This window comes from Mizuhopecten yessoensis, unplaced genomic scaffold (genome assembly GCF_002113885.1).
Source record: "Mizuhopecten yessoensis strain PY_sf001 unplaced genomic scaffold, ASM211388v2 scaffold7987, whole genome shotgun sequence".
Taxonomy (NCBI): Eukaryota; Metazoa; Mollusca; class Bivalvia; order Pectinida; family Pectinidae; genus Mizuhopecten; species Mizuhopecten yessoensis.
Genome location: NW_018407322.1, coordinates 53,936 through 75,736, shown reverse-complemented (window position 1 = coordinate 75,736; position 21,801 = coordinate 53,936). Strand labels below are relative to the sequence as shown.

General features: G+C 36.5%; 1 protein-coding gene across 1 annotated transcript; it reads left to right on the top strand.

Moving 5' to 3' along the window:
• Positions 1 to 14,026: 14,026 nt before the first annotated feature.
• On the top strand, positions 14,027 to 20,089 carry LOC110454640 (solute carrier family 25 member 45-like). The gene is made up of 5 exons (XM_021504267.1): positions 14,027 to 14,125; positions 15,601 to 15,644; positions 17,048 to 17,128; positions 18,255 to 18,507; positions 19,083 to 20,089. The coding sequence occupies exons 1-5, from the start codon at positions 14,077 to 14,079 to the stop codon at positions 19,571 to 19,573; spliced, it is 918 nt and encodes a 305-aa protein (XP_021359942.1). The 5' UTR covers positions 14,027 to 14,076; the 3' UTR covers positions 19,574 to 20,089.
• Positions 20,090 to 21,801: the final 1,712 nt, after the last annotated feature.

Below are 21,801 nucleotides of genomic sequence, written 5' to 3'. Positions count from 1 at the left end.
GACGTCATAGTTGTCATTGTGCTTCTCACTGTAGGGTAAAACTGCGCGTTCTTTACGGTTGTGAACGTTAATTGGTAGACAACAGCATCGCGCGCCTATTAATGTCGAGTCCGCAAATGCAACACTGGTAAAACGAGTATTCGCACACAAATTGTAAGTGGTGTAATTCTGTAAATAAAACGAAAACGTGGTCTGGGATAAGATCTGATTTCATGGACTGACCATGGATCAGGGAAGCTTGATGAACGACCAATAAAACGGCCAGAATCGGACTTAAAAACTATTGCCGGTATCTGCATACTAGTATTTGAACGTCTCTATTTTAATTCAAATATAAAATTATTAATTTACTATTTCCGTGTTTCTAGTATATCGCAGCAATTTAACGTTCACATTATTGTTCCTGTCTCGTCAAAGTGAACAAACAAAAGAAGAAACATGATAAGTCAGAGTCGAACAGACAGAAGCATTCAAAAACCGGTTGGGTTGCCTAATGCTGTACTTTGTTATTTAGATTTATGGATTCCATTTTGACCCAGTAAAATAACCAAAGGCTGTTATACTGGCTGCAAAATATCAAAATGACTAAAAGAAGACGTAGGTCATAATTTCATTTTGCATACGTCGTAGTCGTCATGATTGAGAATGGTACAAATCGGCCCCACGGTCATTGGTAGTGTCTGTGATAATTCGTATGAGCATTATTGTTCGCTTAACCAGATACTGTCATATTTATAGAAGAACGTCAGAGTGAGACTGAACCAGTGCCAAATATAAGCAATGCCTTCATGATTACTTTGTCGACAGCATGCCATTAGTGAGTTGTTTTTAACTATTTGAGACATCATTGCACTGATGCCGTCCTAAAATATGACTAATATTTAGTCGTTGTAATCGGTGTCAGTCGCTTTGTCGAAATAAGATTTCACAAATCGTTATTTTAAATGATTTATTTTATTTCTTTGATGTTTCATTTTTTTCATAAAAAAGTAAAGCAATACAACTGATTTACACTCTCTTGCATTCCTTGTCATTACTTCTGTGTTCCGCAAAGATTTGTATTTTTGAAGGAAGAAAGTTCTTTGTATTCGAAATTATTTTGGAGACATCTGTCGAAGATCAAACCTTTCCGGAGATTGTTATTCCGATACTACCCACGTGTACATTTCATGATAATTTCTCAGCTCGACTGGAGGAGTGTTTATTAGACATCTGTATCTGGATAATTTCTTTATATAATGAAATTCAACCAAGAACTTGTTTCCCTTCCGACACTAGAGACAGGGCATACCTCCATCCCTGCATAGAATTGGTGTTAATGTTATAAAAGCAAAACATGGAACGCGTGGGGCTTCTTCGAATGTTCGTTCCTGCAGGTAGGGCGAAAGAATTGTACCTGCTGCCCCCATTGCATGATCGTAAGAGGCGACTGATTTTGGGATCTTATCTTTCTCTTCTTTCTAAACAACTTTCTTCTTCCTAATGTCTCCTTTGAGAATGCCTCACTTTTGGCCTTAAGTTGAGCGTTCGCCCCTGTGAGGAAGGCTTTCGATTCAGTACCCTAGCCGAGAGTCTGTATAACGCTCAGCAATTTAGGAGTGGGACGACTGGTTCGCCCGTTGTCAGTATAATGTGACAAGGTGGGGTGTCCTGCTGGGTGTCTTCGACAATATGTTTCAGTGAGGTAGCACTATAAAGTCGGCATCAGTTCCGCGCTATTACAAGGAGACAAACACGAACATATCACAGTCTCCCAAAACACACACGCATACACCACACGCATGCACCTTGCACACAGGGGAGGCCGTCCTCAAGTGACCATAGCTGTTGATAGGACGTTAAACAATACTAAACCCAACCCAAACCATCTTCGACTGTTCCTTTATCACGAAAAAACAAATGACATTGGTCTCTAAATCATTACTTCAAGTCAAGATTATCGGTTAGATCCGTGAGTTTCAGACCACAGCCGCCTGTAAGACACTGGTCCACGTGAAATTGCGTTACTTTATGAAATCGCTGGTTGAACATAAAGTGTAAGATACGACTTCCCGTCTTGCTGCTTCTTCACGAAAAAAGATCACATCACATCCGTCATGAATATTGGACCTGATTATCAGTAGAATACCGCTCGAATAACAAATTACCAGTATTGTATCTGTTCATGTAAAGTTTCCAATGTACCTCATGAAAAGGAAGTTGGACAATTAATGCGTCCCAACAAGACCACTCATATGACAGTCTAGCAGCCTCGGTGACCGTTGGGAAAATACGTACGTTTTCTTTAAGAAGCTTATCGCATTTTCAGAAATGTTTGATAGAAAGCAGTTTACTGCAACTCTTAACATAAGTTCCTTGGTTGCGTAGAAATATGTTCAAATGACGACCATGCAAGCCAATAAAACCGACTGCATAATATCGCCGATCTGAAAAACAATTACTGACAGGTGACTTAATGGAGAGTGCGTTATCTAACCATGGATAGAATTCTTCCCACAGACGGACAATGGGAAGATTAAATTGCTGTGACTGTTAAAGCATCCTCTTCAATAATAAGTTGTGCGTTAATCCCCGTACCATGTGCTGTACAAAAACCGGTATAAAGCATAGGCCATCTAAACTGTCGTCATAAATACACCTGATTATAAACATCAAATGCTGTGCGAGCTAAAATTGTATTTGGAATACACACATACATGTGTGCTCGATTGTGTGAATTGACATTTACATCAGAGTTGTAGTTTGTGTGGCCCAACAATGATGTTAGAAAGACGAGACATGCAATACTGTTTGTTTACTATTCGTCTTGAATCTCAACGTACGAAAAGCGCTGAAAAGATACCTCGATTACGTGTAAAATTATATGAGTACAGAAAAAGGCACATTAGTGGCATTGTTCGATAGACCATGTAGAGGGCACAATCAAGTGGCACCCGCACTCGGCTGGCCTTGATTCTGATCTTTTATGTTTTCAGTTACAACTATACTTTTTAACAATTTAAAAACATATTTTCTTACTCGTTTAGGAGATGTGCCTTGAATGACCTTGAATTACTGATTGTTCCAATTCAATGTTTTTTTCTCGTCGAATGGTAACATTAGGAATTCGGTCAGTACATACACTGTTTCAATTCATACAGTGTTGAACCGACACACTGCATTGAAGTACAATGTGCTGATAAACAAGCCTTGATTAAAACACCTGACACGCACTATATTGCCCAGGATTCCCTAAAGGTATGCCTGTAGTTTACGTTATCTGATACTGGTCCTTACACGCATGGTGTCAGCATATTTTTTTTACATTTTTATATATATATATGAAACTTTATACTAATGCTAGGATGAGAATGCTTGAAGAAATACCAAATTGTCGGCATCAGTAAAACTGTGGCAACACCAAACACTCAGGGTCGCTCGGGCAAGCACAAGAAAAGGCGGACCGGGAAGATCAATGGCTGTATTTTTGGCATTTAAATACTGTATAAGGTTACTGGTTGTTATAACTTTAAACCCTACTGATGCGTACACAACAATGCATTCAACACAAAAGAACACTGAAAAACACGTTTACGAGAATCCCTATATAGCGTGATCGTGGTGTCTATTACACTGGCAGTATTCAATGAATAGACCTTCACAATCAAACCTGGATAGACCTTCACAATCAAACCTGGATAGATCTTCACAATCAAACCTGGATAGACCTTAACAATCAAACCTGGATATACCTTTACAATCAAACCTGGATAGACCTTAACAATCAAACCTGGATATACCTTTACAATCAAACCTGGATAGACCTTCAAAATCAAACCTGGATAGGCCTACACAAGCAAACCTGGATAGACCTTCACAATCAAACCTAGATAGGCCTTCACAATCAAACCTGGATAGGCCTACACAATCAAACCTGGATAGACCTTCACAATCAAACCTGGATATACCTTCACAATCAAACCTGGATAGATCTTCACAAGCAAACCTGGATAGACCTTCACAATCAAACCTGGATAGGCCTACACAAGCAAACCTGGTTAGACCTTCACAATCAAACCTGGATAGGCCTTCACAACCAAACCTGGTTAGACCTTCACAATCAAACCTGGATAGACCTTCACAATCAAACCTGGATAGATATTCACAATCAAACCTGGATAGGCCTACACAATCAAACCTGGATAGACCTTCACAATCAAACCTGGATAGACCTTTACAATCAAACCTGGATAGACCTTCACAATCAAACCTGGATAGATCTTCACAAGCAAACCTGCCATTTGCCTTGTTTTTGGAGAAGCCTCCTTATCCAACTTAATTTTAAACTTAACTTATAAATGACAATAAGTGTACCATCTTAAGACCTCCATCTCTATAATTTTTAATAACAACATCTCTCTTTATCTTATCAACCTTACCATTCCAAAGAAATTCATAAAGGATACAATTGAGTTTATGAAGAAATTTGTCACTGGGATTTGGTAAAGAAATAAACAAGTGATTAAATTGGGATACCATTAATGACTTTATGACATGTATTTTACCAATAGGTGTAATAGATCTTCTTTTCCATGAATTAATAATAGATTTAAGCTGAACAAGTTTTTTTTTTTATCAAAGTTTAGTTTTGGTATCCTATGTAGGTCTACATGAAATTCTACTCCAAGAAGCTTAAACTGTTCTGCACCCAACTGGAGATTTACTTCCGGTAATAAAATATCATTACTGTATCGCTTACTCCCTATCCATACTACTTGTGTTTTGTTCAGATTAATTTTTAGACCAGATATTCTAGCAAAAGTGTTCAATTCCTTTATAGATTCAGTAAGCGACTCCTCTGATCCATCTAGTATAAGTGAACTGTCATCTGCATATTGTGAAAATATAATTGGAAAATTGTTAACATTTATACCTTTGACTTTCCTGTTATTTCTCAACCGAATTGCTAGGATTTCAGCGCAAAGAATAAAAATATACGGTGCGATGGGATCACCTTGACGACAGCCTCTTTTGACATTGAAAAATTGAGAATGATTACCTCCTTGGTTTATAGCAGAACTAATATTACAATGAAAATCTTTAATCCAATTTCTAATGCTATTTCCAAAATTGAAAAACTCTTAACACCTTATCAATGAATTTCCATGCGATTGAGTCGAATGCTTTCTCAAAATCTATCATAAGTAACATCCCAGGTATATCTTTTTCTTCAGTATAATGCATTATATCATAAATAAGCCTAGTATTTTCACCTATATATCTACCTGCCAAAAGTCCAGTCTGATCTGTGTTGATAAGTTTTTGCAATACTGTTTTTACCCTACCTTCTATTGTTCCTGAAGCTATTTTATAAACTATATTCAAAAGAGAAATAGGACGCCAGTTTTAGATGAAATGTCTAGGTTTATTATCTTTTGGAATGCAAGTAATGATACCCTGTCTTTGAACAATGGAAAGTTGACCTATTTCATAACCAAAATTTATAGATCTAACTACAAAATCACCAAGTTGTCTCCAAAACAGTTGAAATTTCAGTAGTGAAACCATCAGACCCTGGGCTTTTATTATGTTTCATATTTTTCATTGTCAAAGAGGCTTCGTCTAGTGTAATAAGACCGTCTAATTTATTAGATTCTATTCTATTCAATTTAGGAATTTCATTTTTTTTTTTAAACAATCTTCTAAATCTATGTTACTGTCTGCTGCATATAGTTTTTCATAAAATAATCTAACTTCGTCAAGGATTTCTCTCTAATTTGTAACAATCTCTCCATTTTCTTTTTCCAATTTCTGAATAATCTCAGAAGTGAATTTTCTATTCTCCAAGTTAAAAAAATATTTGGTAGGCTTTTCCCCTTCTTTTAACCATTAAGCTCTTGATATTATAATACTTCCCTTAATCTTATGTAGCCTGATATTTTCTAACTCAGTTTTTTTCTCATTTAGTTCCTCAACATCTACATTATCCCTATCTTCCAAATCTTGATTTAAATCTTTAAGTTCTTTTTCTCTAGAGTTTTTTTTTCTTATACGAGGTATATGAAATAGTTTCCCATCTTATTTCCATTAGAAGAGTAACTAAAAAAGGTTGATCATCAATTGTAAACTGAATCAAGTCATTTGGAATTTCCGATAAACTATTAACGTTATATATAGGTAGAGAATACTGTAATTTAACTTTAGTAACTGTTTTATTGATAACATCAAGAAAGTCTTTATCAGATTATAGAGAGTTATCAAACTTCCACAGCCCCTTTCCCCTCTTAAATGTATTAAACTTTAGAGACATTTTTGGAGACTGGTATTGTAGCCTTCCCTACTCCAGCCAAACCATTTGATGTGTGGGAAGTAGATTTTTATGGACCAGTGCCAATTTCAGGAAAAGGGAATGCCTATAAGTTTACTGCCATAGACTTATTCAGCAAATACTTTATGGAATGCCCATTCCAGCAAAAGACGCAATTACTGTGTCGGAAGCTGCATTACCTGTTTACTACTTTTGGAGTGTGCAAAACCGTTATATCAGACCAGGGTGCGGAATTCATTTCCAGGTGTCCCAAAGAAATACATCGCCTCCTTGGCATTCAGCAAGAGATTACACCAAGTCTTTCACATCACTGTCTCGGATCAGTTGAGCGCAGTCATCGCACTCTAGCGGAACGGTTAACTCCATTCCTACAGGACGGAAAGCAGTGGGATGAAATTCTTCCTTCCGTTGTTTTCTCGATGAACAACACTGTTAAATCGACGCTTGGTTATAGTCCATTCGAAAAAGTTTACGGTTGCCGACCAAGATTTCTTCTTTCAGATCATGTCCAACCACCTAATTTAACCTACATTCCCAAAGACTGCCACATTTATGTAGAGATGTTCACTAACCGTCTTGAGACCATACGGGAAGAGGTAAAGAGGTATGCAATTACGAAACAGGAGGCATTTGTTCGAAAGCAAATTCAAAGAGCACTCGTTGAAGGTCGATGTTGGTGATTACGTCTATTTACTGAAATACCCTACTGGTCAAGGACAAAAGTTCCAGCCTCGCTATGCAGGCCCATACGCAATACAGGAGTTTAGCTCCCCTCATCTTGTTCACTTGCAAGATGTTTCTTCAGAAAAGCCACTTGTTCGTCCTGTTCATATTGACAGACTCAAAATAACATACGTCCGAGTTCCTGATCCATCAGGGTACTTTATACCAACAGTGGTTCCATCCAAGAACAGGGATCCTTCGGATAATAACAGGGAGGAATATCTTGCAGAAACCAAAAATGAGTCCAACGTGCCCTTCATGGTGTCGACAGACATAGACACTTCAGCTGTGGTTTCGTCTGACGTGCCCTCGGAAACCGATAATAACCAGTCACCTGTTAAACAAGTACCTAACAATTCCCAATTTACATCTGAACGGATATTAGCGCTGATTCGATAAGTACGTTTTCTTCCTCCGTTCCACAGCACAGAATTTTTACATCTACACCAACATCTCGTCCTCATCAGAGCCAATCAAAAGGAAGAAAGCGTTTGTTGCCAGTGCCACCCACTGCCACATATGTTTTGTCTTCAAAGAACTCTTCGTGTTCGGACCAGCCAACTAGCAAACAACTGAAGACAACAATGTCAAATTTGGTGAAAGTATCACCACAGCAAGAGACACGTCCTCGTCGTACACGACAAAAACCGTTGATCCAGGAGACATATTACCGAATGAATCCAACTCATGTCTTGTACGTCGTGTTGTTGCAAGGAAATTTACTGATAAATGTGACAAGTAATTAGTTCATTTAAAAGGTGAACCTGCACAAAATGCCAGGTGGATGTCTCTACATGACTTGGATGCAAAAACCCGAAACAAAATTACTGCTAATCCATCACCTTCCGTGTCATGACACTACATTGTATTTGATAATGATAAATAGTTTATGTTGCATTTTAATAGTTCTTATTACGACTGATTGGTAGCTTTATGTTTGCATGTTTTATTTTTGCGATATGGTGTTTGGCAATTCTTGGATGAAGTGTTATTAAATAAGTCTACTAACTAAGACTGTACCTACCGTACGAACACTAGCACTCATTTACACTACAGTAGTGTATTGCCATTCATTCCTTGGATCAAACGGTTTTCCAGTGATGCCGATCCTCATTCCGATTCTACAGTACTTTATATCATTTTTCTTTTTTACATGCCGACTGTTTGCTGTTCATCAAATTCACTAATCATGTATTCTTTTGTGACAATTTCATATTAAAATCGCATTTGGATGTTGTTAAATAATGCAGATAGCATTTCATACCATTTATAGCATACCTTAACACAATGAATGTGGAACAGAGAGCGAGTTCACTGGATAGTTGTACCCCTACCTTAGTTTTTTTTTCTTTATATTTGTCATGACATATACTCCAGTGCTACACATTGTAATCCGATTATTCTTTAGATTTGCCAACATTTAGAACAAGTTTAGTCTCTGACTAGAAGCTTATATTCCATGTTAAGTGATTGCCGCATGTAACTTCTGTTTATGACGTCATCAGCTGATCACTGTGTCATACAATAGGGTACATGCACCAGTTTCATAATGACAACTTTGTTAGCGAAGTGGGTTGCGTAATTAGGAGTTGCCAGACCAGTTTGCACCCTGTGCATTTTTTTGCAGTGGTGGGGAGGTTATGGCTATGGTTAGACTGGTCTGAAAACTGTGGGAAGGGCGATAACTCATACCAAAAGCTTTGTGAAACTCTTTTGTATTGTAGATGATTTTTGGATGAAAAAGGAGATAAAATGGACGAAGAGAAACATAAGCTTTGACTCATCATTTAAATTATGAGCTTATTTCCCCACTCACACTGCACTATATTTTCGTCTGTTTTCTGCAAACATGTGAAGAATTTATGACGTTCATAGGTCACATTTTTCTTTGGCGAACAGTACGCTTCAAATTTCTCTTTGATAATATCCAGCTTATAATTGTCATCATCGTTTTCAAACACAAAGTTATTGTATATTTCAAGTGCATCCTCACCAATCACGTGAATAAGCAGACATGCCTTCTGTTTTTCATCTTTTCCCGTCTTGCCGGAAGCCTCAAGGTACAGTTCAAAACGCTGTTCGAAACGTTTCCAATTTTCCGCTACGTTACCTGTCAACGACAGAGACGCGGGCAGCTCTAATCTATCCATGTTTTTTTTCTGACATCATGTTCATGTATTATCACCTTACAAACTCTGATTTGATTACCTCCAGTCTGAAGAGTTACATAAGGGGATATCATCATGATAATATGTTAGTAAGGTTACACACTTCTATCAGTACAATTTTGTAAGTATAAGAATGTCAAGATACATTGTAAACTTAGTTTACCATGATTTAACAGTTATTGAAGACTGGTCAGACGAATGGAATGAAAATTTAAATCTAATTCAAACGAAGTAGCCGTTTTTCATTGTTAACTTCAACTTAATGTTTAACAATATGCCATGTAACAATGCGGTTGATTATTCTTATTCAGAATTGTTGTTAATTGTAACTTTTGTCCTGAGCACCGTTAGCTCGCACCGTTATAGTCAAGGACAATCTGTATTCTGGTTTACCGATAGGATTGCGATTTCAAACGTTTTACTTCCGGGTCATTACCAGGCACTTCTTGCTAGCTGACTAGGAGAATTGCGGTAATGATAAAATCTCGTTCGCTGGTTATTTCGTTGGAATGCTCACATCCGGTGTCATTGGCGACAGACGCTGTTCTAAACCACAAGAAAACTGATCCCATTTCCTAGGATTTTAAGTCAAATATTCCATGGTTATTGATCATCACATATTTTGGATATATAGAATTTATATAGATCTAGTCAAGAAGAGATATGTCGGCTGGTAGTCCAGCAAGGAAATACGATCACAGATCACAGTCTAGACAAGTTCGTTCTATTACTCCGGTTTCTCCGGTTTCCTCCCACAGTAAATATCCCCATGCGCTCCCATTCGGACCAACAATAGTGATTAAATTAAGTTGTAAAAAAAGTTTCATAATTGTTGAATATGCGTCAACCCAAGCTCGGTTTTGCATACACATGTAATTTCGAATACTTGTAAAGAATCGTCAATTTAGAATAGCATTGACAAGGCTGAGAATTTCATCACAACGCCATAAGATTGTACTCTTATAATGTTTGAAACACATTCAAATCTCGTTTTGATCTAGATTTCTTTTGAATGAAAAAGTGGACAATTATACAATATTGGTATTAAATTATAAATTGTAAAGCTCTTTTAATTTTGATCCCGCAAAAGCAGGTATTTTTTAAATTGTTCTGTATACGACCAAACAAAGTAAAGAAAATCATCAGAAATCACATATTTTGTAAAATTGGTATCTTTGACCGAAATTAGCACAAAAACGAACACACGGAATTGCTATTTTTTTTGGTTTGCTTTTATTTTGTTTTTCACTTTCTGTTACTCCCTTCTCTCCTTAACTTCTCAGAAGACATAGTCCCAAAACCGTGTGTCGATTTTTAAATGTTTTGGAAAACGAGTACCATTTTATTATTGAATGTTGCAGGCTTTCTGATGTTATATGTTTTAAATGCTAATGAAATGAGAAATAGCATAATATTAAATAATTAAAGACTAAAGTAAACAGATCAGGCGATATTGACTTTTGCTCCTGGGCATTCAGGCTCTGACGAAATTCATTTTATTAAAAAATAAAATCTGAAACGGATAAAATCCGTAACTTTAAATGATGAAAGATTATGACCGTGATACATGTAGAGCAAATTATTTCATTGTTACATGTACCTAAAATTAAATTATACGTCATTGTAGCTGACGCTAGGGATACTGACTTAATGCATATACATGTGCTGCGTCACAAAGTCTGAGCTCATAAATGTTACGACTTGTAACAGTACTGTTACCGTCTAATTATACATATGCATTTTTGTTATGGTGTACAAAGACATTTTTAAATGTTGATTAAAAGATTTGTATACACATAATACGACATGGTATTGGATTGATCAAAGACGGCGGTATATACATATTACTGAGGTACATACGTACATAATGGAATGTACCCATCTACAAAAATGATCGCTTCATGTATATATCACATATGTCTATTATTTGTTATGCAATTTTTTGTCCGAGTAAAATTAAACTCTCGGAACTTTACCTGGATACAGAGGCCAGAGACGTATATACGTCTCTGCAGAGGCATACAAATTCTGCCTCCATCTTAATTCCTAATAAAATCCTACTAAAAATATGGGTATAGAATAACACTTGGTAAACAAATCCACATCCGGTCAAATGGTGATACAATCGGTTCCGGAAGTCTTGTGCATCGAATTCACACTTTTTGTTTCCATGTCAAAGTAATTTATAAGCTGGTCCAGCTTCTTGGGATCTTTCTCCAGTTCGATTTTTTTTCTTACTGGAGGATATATGGGATCAATCGATTCAATCCCAATAGAACTGAGAGTAGAAAGCTCTTATTTAATAAATAATACCACTGATTAGCATTCTAATTCCGGATTAAAACATTGTTTCGAGAGCAAGAAGAGACAATTTTCTAGTATCAGGCTGATCATGAGCTATTTTGAAGGAATGGCCATTAGCCGATACAAATATGCCATAATTTACATTTACATTGGATACGTCGTAGTTACCAATAATGGCGTGACACGACGGGAGAGAGAATATGTTACTTATCTTGGGGGATTTTTGAAAGGGCAGATCTAAATCCCTCTACGCTTTCTGCGCACACTACTACATCATCCAGTTGGTTCCACTCAAGCGGTGTTTTGATGAAGAAGGAGATCTTGTATGCTTCCTGTTTGTATCCTGGGATGATAAATGACCTTGAGTTGTTGACAATGTTCCTGTTTAATGTTGCTGATGTTTCATAGTACTCATAACGCTTTGTGTTTGTTTTTCGCGCCCTTCCAGAGTGCTGGATTATCTGATCTGGGGGTAGGGCTGGTATTAACCCAACTACTTTGTACATGAATACTAGTCGCTGTGATTTCCTTCTGTTTTGTAGGGTTGGCAGTTTTAGGTGTTGTAGCATTTCCGTGACACATCCTTCATCCCGACTTTTATAATTTCCAGTAATTAGGCGAGCTGCTCTTCTTTGTATTCTCTCTAGTTTTTCAATGTCTGATTTTAGATGAGGGTCCCAAATAATACTGCCATAGTCCAGAATTGATCTAGCAAGTGATATATATGCTGTTTTCTTACACTCTTTTGGTCAGTGTTTTAAATTTCTTCTCAAAAAGCCTAAAGTTCAGCTCGCTTTTCTCGCGATGTTGCTTATATGAGTACTCCATTTGAGGTCGTTTGATATCTGGAGTCCTAGGTATGGATTGTTTTGTACCTCTTCCAAAATGTGGTTATTCAGACTGTAGAATTTTGATGACTTTTTCTTATTCAATGTTTTGTAGGTCATTTTGGAGGATGTTATGGTCATTGAATGTTTTGATTTGTCGATACAAAAGGCAGTCGTCGGCGAAAAGGCGTACTTGTGATTTGACTGAGTCTGGTAGGTCATTTATGTGGCAGAGGAAAAGGAGTGGTCCTAGTACCGTACCTTGGGGTACTCCGGAGGCGAAGTGTTCCTTCTGTGACGCTGTGCCTTCAAGTACAGTACAACCTTCATTTTACTCTGTGTTAGGAATGACGTCAGCCAGTTGTTCACTTGTCCTCGCACGCCGTACTGTGCGACTTTATGCAAGAGTTTCTTGTGTGGCACGGTGTCAAATGCTTTGGAGAAGTCTAGTATTGCTACATCCAACTGGTTCCCATTGTCGTGCGCTTTTAAGACGTCATTTATAGTCAAGAGTAATTGTGTCTCACAGGAATAACCAGATCTGAAACCGTGATTTAGATTAGTGAGTACTTTATGTTTTTCAAGATGTTTTAGCATGTGTCGACAGATGATGTGTTCCAGAAGTTTGCAGGGTACTGATGTTAGTGACACTGGGCGATAGTTTCCCGCAGAGTGTTTGTCTCCCTTTTTAAATATGCATGAGATGTTGGCATTTCTCCAGTCTGCTGGAAGTTCTCCCGAGTCGAGTGATTTTTGAAATATTTTTGTGGGTCCTAATGATTTTTCTGTCGCGCTTTCTTTGAGGATTCTGTTTGGTATTCCATCTGGTCCTGAAGCTTTTGATATGTTTAAGTTCCTGAGTAGTTTTGCAACACGTTTGTATCTATGTATAGTTTCGGAATTGTTTCCTGTACACGTTTTGTTGTTTCTGGTATGTTGGTGACTTTGTCGATGGTGAATACCAATTTAAGTTGTTGGAATAATATATCCGCCTTTGACTGACTGTCACTGATGAGAGTACCTTTGCTTTTTAGGGGGGCTACTCCTATTGAGTCTTGCTTTTTTGATTTGATATATTTCCAAAACGGTTTGTTGTTGTTATTTTCGAGACCTTTTAGAATGTTGGTGTTAATGTAATCCCATTCTGCTCTCCTGAGGTTTCTTTTGCATTCCCTTTGATGGTGTCTATAATTCTTCCAATTATTAGTTCTTTTGGACTGCTGGTAAAGTTTTTCTTTTTTCCTAATCATTTTCCGCTCTTTAGATTTCATCCATGGTAGTTTGTTTCGTGTTCGTGCAACTTTTGATGGTATGTGGGTGTCCATAGCATTGCGCAGGTCCTCGTTAAATGTTCTCCAGAGGTCATTGACATTTGCATCATTTTTGTAGTCGTGATCTAATTTATTCGATGTTTTGGTGATATCTTCTTTTATTTTATCCCAAGATGCACGTGAATATTTAATTAAACAAAATGAAATGGAAAATTTCACCAGGTAGGATAAAAAGCAGTCTATATAAGCATGCCTTCATCAATTAACACAGACATTTTTAATAAAGATGTCCTATTCACTGAAGAACTTTTCGGTCAAGACATATTTAGTCTTATTAGGGACTTGGGCAAGTCTGAGACTCCCGCATTTTCGTGGTCGCACAAACGTTTGCAGTAAACGCATAGCTAAAGATTTAATACTCACCGTGTCACTCCAGATTAACGAGTGCATCCACGAGGTGCTAGGTTGAGCGATGGATGGCAGTTGAAAGTCCCATCCACGATTATATTGCAGGAGCTTTTGGAGGTAATTTCATGTGGCTACATTATGAATGCAATTATGATTTTAGAGTACCGAGCGACATGTGATTGATGTCTCTAACGTCGGAATCGGGCAGTGCACACTCACGGTGTGTGTTTGTTTTGGTTTCGTAACATTTTCGGGCAGTTATATAATTTGTTTACAAGTATAGTATACGATACTGACGGTGGGCATATAGGTTTCATAAACACATGTTATTACACAGTTGTTTCGTAGCTATTACTCAGTATCATCTTTTTTGTATCATTATCATTTATAATGATTCCCCAACTGCAGACATGTCAAAACCCTTTATTTGCAATAAGAATGTTTGATTGGAACACTTTGTAATCAGTTTTTACATAAATTCCCTCAGTGTAACTACAGCCTTCAACATCATCAATTCCCTCTCTTTGTTAATGTGCTTTGATTATTTTTGTCCTTTTTTATCTGCTTCTTTATATCATTAGCGCCCTCTCACTAATCTTCAGCTTGATGAAGGTGGTCAATTTTAGTAGATTCAAACAGACAGTAATTACCTCCCCTTTACTTTGAGTACTGTTTACAAGGAAGCTTTTAATTAGTTGGTAACTGTAGAGTGAGGACTGTGACTGTATTGTGAAAGACTTTCAGAATTCCAATCTCATGTCCTCCTTTCATTTGCAGTTTAATTCTAAAAACTGTTTGTTGATACGGTTAGACGATTTACAGGAACGGGCAGGAACAAGCAGAAACGGACAGAAACGGGCAGGAACGGGCTGCAATCTATTTATTATTATATACATTAATGAATATATATATTAGATTACTGATACATTTAAGTATCATTATCGGGTACAGGATACATTGTATATTTGGTAAAAGGATTGCAATTACATGATCGTGGCAGAATCGGACTAAATTATATATATACATTTATGTCGATATTACTTATGAACCTACATTTATAGTATCATATATTTTTTTATCGGGTATAAGATATATTTGATAAAAGAATTTCAAGGAATTAAGAGTATTGTTTTGATATGGATCGGGCAGGAACGGGCGACGATTTACAGGAACGGACAGAAACGGGCGACGATTTACAGGAACGGACAGAAACGATTGATATACTGTCATCTATTTCATTTTTTTTTATAGAAGATCTGCATGCCATAGCTAGCTAGGTTTTGTTCAGAAATGCTTTATATATTGCAGCTACATGTAGTGTGATCCTTTAGCTTTAATTTACAGGTTTTGGCAGTGGTTACACAAACCATCTAGATATTGATAACTTATTAACAATTAAAAATCAATACATGTATGTGTGCAAACAGTTGAGTAACTCGAGTCAATCAGAGATTGAATTGTTACTGGTTACAAAGACCTGTACACGTATATCGGCAGATATGGGGTCACATATATGAGTGTGTAGTATTTATGTTGGGGAACTGAACTGGATCAATCAGACTTGATAATATGCAAATTTATGTTTTATATAGGATCCATTGGGTATGCTGTTGGGTACCCATTTGACACAACAAAGGTAAGTGTAATTTTGAAGAAAAAAACCAACAAAGAACGAAGAACATTTTTTTTTTATAGATTTGACAGATTTTGAGTGAATCCACAGTTTAATTAATTAACGTGAGAGAATGGAAAATCCATAATTCAGAATATACTTTGTGCGTTTTTGGGGATGAGGTGTGGGCTGTTTAAATTTTTGATCATGTAGATGTATCATAAAAGGAAGTTCTGTCCTAGCTGTCCAATTACAATTTATCTAGACTTTTGGGTAATTCAAGTCGCTACATTTAAAAAAAATAGATTATTGACTGATGAAGACAGGAATAAGAGGTGATCATGATAAGGCAGTGATAATGTTGACAGAGACTGACATGTGGTATTCCATCAGAAAAAGTTCTGAAAACATTACTATCATAAGCCATATTATATGATTAAAAAAACTGAGATAAAAGCTGTATATGTACATTATAAATGTATATATACTGACTTTGTAGTTCATTTTATCATTTCATAAATAAGCAAATTATGAGTAGAAGGTGTAGCAAAATGTATGTTGCATGTATATGCATTCCACACTTTTAACTTGGACTTATGTTGTAAATTCCTTTTTCATATGTCCCAGCAGCTAAAAAGAAGAAACAAAATCCACTTAAATATATAGATATTTAGTGTGAGTGAGTTGAATGCTTAAATAAGATTATTAAAATTGATATAAGGAAAATAATGTCTTGTAGCTTCTTAACAGTTTTTATACCCCCCCAACGAAATTAGGGGGGGGGGGGTATACTGGAATCACCATGTTTGTCTGTCTGTCTATCGTCTGTAGTAACTTGTCCTGAAAACTCCTCCTTCATTAACAGGTGGATTTCATTGAAACTTTGCATGAATAATCAGTATCTTATGTAGTTGTGCACCGGCATTTTAATTTGGGATTTCAACCCTTTTTGATTAAGTTATGCCCCTTTGCGCAAAATACTTGTACGCGAAACTTCTCCTTAACTAACTGGTGGATTTCAGTGAAACTTTGCATGAATGATCGGTATCGTATGTAGTTGTGCATTGGCGTTTTTCATTAGGGATTTCGACCCTTTGTGATGGAGGTATACCCCTTAAATGTGCGAAATACTTGTTACTGGTGGGAGACTATATGTACTGCTTTGCAATGCTTTGCCTTAGTAAGTCTTTAGCTTACAGTTCTGGTTTATATAGCAGCGGGGGTATTAGTTAGCCTTTAACTTACAGGTCTGGTTTATATAGCAGCGGGGGTATTAGTTAGCCTTTAACTTACAGTTCTGGTTTATATAGCAGCGGGGGTATTAGTTAGCCTTTGGCTTACAGTTCTAGTTGCACCAGAACCTGATTTTGAAAGCTTGTAAACCACGATGGACATACAATTCAACATTTATTTACCTTCTATTTCAGACACAGCTTCAAACACAGCTGCATGGGAACCGGTACAAAGGCTTCACTGACGCTTTTACACACATCTATAAACAACAATGGGTAGGTCTTAAAGTACATTTTACACAAATTTATAATGCATGAATACCACGTGAGATGAAAAGGATCTTTGAATGCAGCAGTAATTCATGAAGATACAGCCTTTCATTGTTGATGAGCAGTCAGAAACCCTGATAGTTTGATGGAGTTATTGCTGTGTAATGGTTTTAAAATCAATCTACTGATCCCCCTTTATTATTTGAGAATTTTATTTTGCTTCTTACTTTACTTTAATTTATCGGAGTATTTTATTCCATCATTTTCCAATATAAAGTACCGTATTAACCATCTGTGATATATATGAAATATGTGCTTGCAAAATCTGATATGTTTTATGTTTATGCTTATGTTATAATTAGTACTGTTCCTGCTTTTTACATGCATGTGCTATCATCAAACTGTTTTCTGATTATTTTAGTAGTTCAATGTATATAGTTTTGCTGCAAAATCCTACCTTTTCTTCTAGCATGACTTTACCTTGTTATTACTCTGTTTTTATACTTATGTTTGTCGTAAAAATAGCTCCACACAGCTAATGTTCAATGTTATGTCATATACGAACCTAAATAAAGCTTCTTGTATCTTGTGATCTTCTATGGGAGTTATTCCCCTTGCATCATTAAATATAATATGTATAGATAAGGAAAGAAACTTGCTTGTTGTCCAGTCCTTTTGTGGATAAAATTTGTTGAAATAAATGGAAGTAGTACATGTAGTGGTAAGGCTGGGCAAATTTGGGGACTAACCAGAAACAATTTTGTTATCCTACTATCCTACCCATAGTTCAGATTGAGGCGAGGACTGCACAGAAGCGCCCCCCCTCCTCCCCTTACTTACTGGGGTGAGAACTGTCCAAAACTGTTACCCTAACCCTACAACAGAAATTCCATACTGAGGATATGGTTTGTCTAGAAAATCCCTGTTACCGTACTCCTTCCTTAAAACTTAATCATTGATGGGATTCATCCTTTGGTAAAGCATGGTCTTCACAAAAGTGAAAACTTGATAGTTTAAATACAGAGTCAGTTTTCATTCTTAGATGTGATATGACACTCATCTATCTGATTTCACATGTCATTATTGTTACACTTGTTAAAGACATACTACAATGTACTTTTATTTTATACAGATCAGTGGGTTTTACAGGGGCATGTCATGGCCTCTGATCACAGTCGGAGTGACAAACTCCATATTTTTCGGTGTGTATGGAAATATGCTGAAGTCCCTAGAGCCCAACAGAGAGAAACGGAAGAAGGCATACAGCAAGATATTGTTAGCCAGTTGTTTGGGAGGAGCAGCACAGTGCCTGGTGGTCATGCCCATAGACTATATCAAAGTAATCCTACAATCCCAGATCAGACATGACGTCCATTCAAGCAAAGGTGAGAAGCTTGACCACTAAGACAGTTCAGTATTTTGTTGTAGCCCAATTAATAGACAGGACTAGTATTTAGATGTAGACAAGGTCATAGAGGAAAAATAAGCTTTTTGTTTATGATTACAGAGATGATACTTAACTCATTCACCCCTGAAGACACATTTGAACTCTTCCAATTAAAAGGTTGGAATAGATCATTATGAAATTTCAGGGGTAAATGAGTTAAAAAGTATTTTTGATAGAGCATATGACAGTAAAAAATATAAACAGTGATATATTTTCCTTCCAATCTTTGCAAAGGATATTTTGTATGTGGATTCAGATAATTTACATTAAAATTCAAAATGAGCACTTGCACTAAAATTTTGTGTCATTTTTATGTCATTTAAATAAGTGTCTATTTTAAAAAGGCATAATGAGACTAATGAGACACTATTTGTTTAGAACTGAGATTTAACATACCAAGGGAGGTAATTGGTGCTCTTATTTGTCAAATGCTGAATTGTATATAAAAAAACCCAACAGATTGAGCTTAAAATTATATACAATAAGGATTATTTGTAATGTTGTCTGTTACAGTTGTTACAGCATCAGTTGAGAGTGCCATGTTCCGTGGTCCAATGGAATGTGCCCGCTATATCTGTCGGACAGAGGGCCCACATGGGCTGTACAAGGGCGCAGGGCTAACTTTGTGTCGAGATATTCCGTGTTTTGGTGTGTATGGTCTCACCTACATGTTAATAAGTGGACAGATGAAGGAGAGGGGCTGGTGTGACTCCCGGGGCATTGTAGCTGACCTGTTGGGAGGAGGGCTGGCAGGTGTGGCCGCATGGCTATCGGTTATGCCGGTGGATGTAGTGAAAAGTCGATACCAGGCTGACTACCGAGGAGAGTTCAGTGGCTATGTTAACTGTGCACTACAGAGTTACAGAGAGGAGGGACTTCGGGTGTTCTACAGAGGCAGTATGGCCATCTGTCTCCGTAGCTTCTCCTCGAATGCTGTCGAGTTCATGGTCTACGCACAACTTATGCGTTATTTTCAAGGCTCAGGTCATTACTCTGAAGACTAGTTGTCTTAGATTCACAAACAAACTTTAAACTCATTTCAGTAACTTATTAAACATCCAATTGCTATTTTGGTAATTTGGTAGAGAGTGTGACTTAATTATTGTAATATATATTCCAATGTCGCCTTTGATATTGATATTTGATACAAACATCATAACTGTTGATTTGTTCCTTTATATCCTTGCCAGTTGTGCATTATGTAATTAGACGTTTACACAGCTTTATGAAACTTAATCAATTGTTTAAATGCATGCTGTAGTGTTTGTATAATTTACCCGTGTTCATTTTAAGAGAGAAATTGTGTTGTTATATATATATATACATGTAATATACAGATACTAGTCTCCTTTATTTTTTCATATTTATTTTGAATTTTACATTTGATATTAATCGACAGATTGGTCATATTATGTTGATATTAACATACTGTGATATTGAAACTTTGAGGTCTGACGATGTACTTCCTAAATTATCCATTATATAAATGCTGTAAATAAGGTCATTAAAATTTGTTCCTTTTGAAAAAAATTGAATTCCTGTCTCAATATTATTATTGTATACAATTATACATACAGTGTATAACATAATCATCAACGTTAGAGCAGTATGACTGAAGCACTTCTGGCCAAGAAATCCACCTTTCTACCTTCCTGTGTAAGAAGGTATGTGTTTGTTTGTGCTATACCATGTGTAGGTGTTAAGTTGTAGGGGTCAGTATTCCCATTTAAGCACATAAACTGTTATACTTCCACTCAGACCATATGATGCTCAACTCGAGGCAAGTGGAGTTCATTAACACCAATCAAGTGTTCTGTATCCAAAGCTAGCTTGATGTTAAACGGCTGGCATATTCTCAACTGTGCTATATCTATATGGCCCTAAACATTGATTGCCAAATTGTTATGTACAGTAGTGTTGGCTGCACTTCTGTGTCTTACATAAACTAATGACCATCTGGAAATTAAAACAGGAAAAAACAATTTATTCTCTATTTTGAAATGTCTCAAATAGCATTGGTTTCATAAGCTATCAACTTGAATATCAGCATGGCGTTATAGGTGCAGTACAATGTTTTTCGGTCACATGAGCAAAAATAATGACACCATATGGATCGGGGCGAGGGGAAATATTAATTTTGAAAATTAAACAGGCTATACCCAAAGAGTGAATAGACATTTAATATGGCATATCGTAAGCTTTTCTAAAAACCCTAAAATTAATGTCAAACTTGAATCGTGTTATGAAAAAAATATTGTATTGAAAATATCATAAACGATGTCATATTTCTTAACTTTCTTAGTAAGATGATACTCCATGTCTATGTGATATCTTTATGTTTTAAGAGATAACACTTAACATCATTTAATGAAATACGGTATCCACAAAAGCTTCTTGAATATAACTCCAATGTATCAACACAATGACTAAAATTCAGAACAGATATAGAACCTCATAGAAATTGGAGACAAAACTAGGATAACGAGTTTCCTGCAACACATCCATCATGTCTCCTCTAATTAAGAAAAGTATGTTGGTCACCACAAAAATAAAAAATAAACATGTCGACATCTCAGATTGAAAATTAGGTCCCAGCGATCGTAGAATTTCTGCAACGTAATTTGAAGCTTTCGGTTACAATAGCAAAGAAGGTTATCGATATATATCTAGAAAACCTCATTGATTGGGATAGGCTAACGAGTAACAATGGTGAAGCATACTACTATACTGGGAAAATGAAAGTTAAATAAAGTGTCCTTGATGTCATTGTCATGATTCTTCTGTGCACATATCTTTACGAGCCCTTTCCACTGCACTAGCAATGTTCTGGAGCTGATATAATGCGAATATTTGCCAGATTGTGTTTAAGACTGAAGTTCCTGTAGTAGTACACTGCTAAAGGATGTCGCCATGTATGATGTTTTAAAACACGTTTGACTTGTATAGTTCGTTCTTACGGTGTGTGATTCATAATAGGAGCTTATTCTGCCCAAATTCCAAGGTCTTCAAACAGGTGACATTACTGCGTCTGCTGAAAGCAGTACTGTTATTCCCAATGTCTATTCTTCTTACGCTAAAATACTAATACTTTTTAAGGAAGTCTTGTATAATATAAATCGTTTACAAACCAGAACATGAGTCATTAGATTTTGGTTCAAAATGAATCTGAATATGTTCAAAGGATAACTCTGTCAATAGATAATATTCCCACCGAGACCCAATATCACCCCAG